Here is a 959-nt window from a genome sequence, read left to right as displayed (position 1 = left end):
TTTTTCTTCCTTCAGTGTTTGTGTTGTGTGTGGTTTCGAACAAATTAATGGACCCAAAAGGAAATACGGCATAAAAAAAGAAAAATATGAAAAACAAATAGAACGCAGTTGTGCAAGGTAGTGTGTGTATGCGTGCGTGTTTATATATATATATATATATATATATATATATGAAATGAGCGTATGTAAGTATATGTTGTTCTCACTTTGTTATTTCCTCTGATAGATTGTTATCTTCTTTTGTCCGTCTATCCAAATATTATCGGTCAGTTGTAGCGAGATGTCCAGTACCAACCAACTAATCTCCCATCCACGACCACCACCAGTGGTCTGACTTTATTTATTTATTTATTTATTTTGTATTCCAAGCAAAATAACAAATCAGACAAAACAAAAATATTTAAAAAAAAGAACACATCTAAAAAAAAAAAAAGAAATTTCAACGATTTTACTCGTCACAGTCGAACTATTGTTGTTGGATTTCTTGGGAAGTAAACACCACAACACCCCACCGACCATAGAACCCACCCGCTCCTTTTCTTCTTCAGGACTGTTCATGGAATCATGGCGAAGGGGGTATTATTATTATTATTATTATTATTATTTTGTTATACGATATTGATGTTTTGTAACCGGTTTAATTATGCTTTTTGTCGGACCACAACCCGAGACAAGCTTTCTTGTCCCCGGTTACTTCCATGTTGTTCGAATCTGTCTTTATAATTTCTATTATCATCTTCGTACCATTAACAGGGAGAAGGCTGTTTGCCTCAGTGGTCAGAGAGACCGTGTTTTCGTGGGTGAGATTTCCAAAAGTAATCCTCTGAAATCTCCCTCACTTGGGGAATTTTTCATTGCTGAAATATATATTTTCTCTTGTTCTTTTTTAATTACACGTTTCTTTATGCATTCCCGCATTGTATCGTCCTGCACTGTTCTAAATGATTTTGTGAACTCTT

General features: G+C 34.7%; 1 protein-coding gene across 2 annotated transcripts in view; it reads left to right on the top strand.

Moving 5' to 3' along the window:
• LOC106880114 (general receptor for phosphoinositides 1-associated scaffold protein) overlaps positions 1–959 on the top strand; it is a 293,807-nt gene that overhangs the window by 8,595 nt on the left and 284,253 nt on the right. The window contains exon 1 of one of the 2 annotated variants that reach the window (XM_052971035.1): positions 550–576. The exons of the other annotated variant lie outside the window; for it this stretch is intronic. Within the exon in view, the coding sequence (XP_052826995.1) occupies positions 565–576 (12 nt within the window). The 5' untranslated portion in view covers positions 550–564. Of the gene's footprint in view, positions 1–549; positions 577–959 lie in introns of those variants that run through there. 2 annotated transcript variants of the gene reach the window in all.

This window comes from Octopus bimaculoides, chromosome 1 (assembly GCF_001194135.2).
Source record: "Octopus bimaculoides isolate UCB-OBI-ISO-001 chromosome 1, ASM119413v2, whole genome shotgun sequence".
NCBI classification, from domain to species: domain Eukaryota; kingdom Metazoa; phylum Mollusca; class Cephalopoda; order Octopoda; family Octopodidae; genus Octopus; species Octopus bimaculoides.
This window is presented reverse-complemented; position numbering and strand designations above follow the sequence as displayed.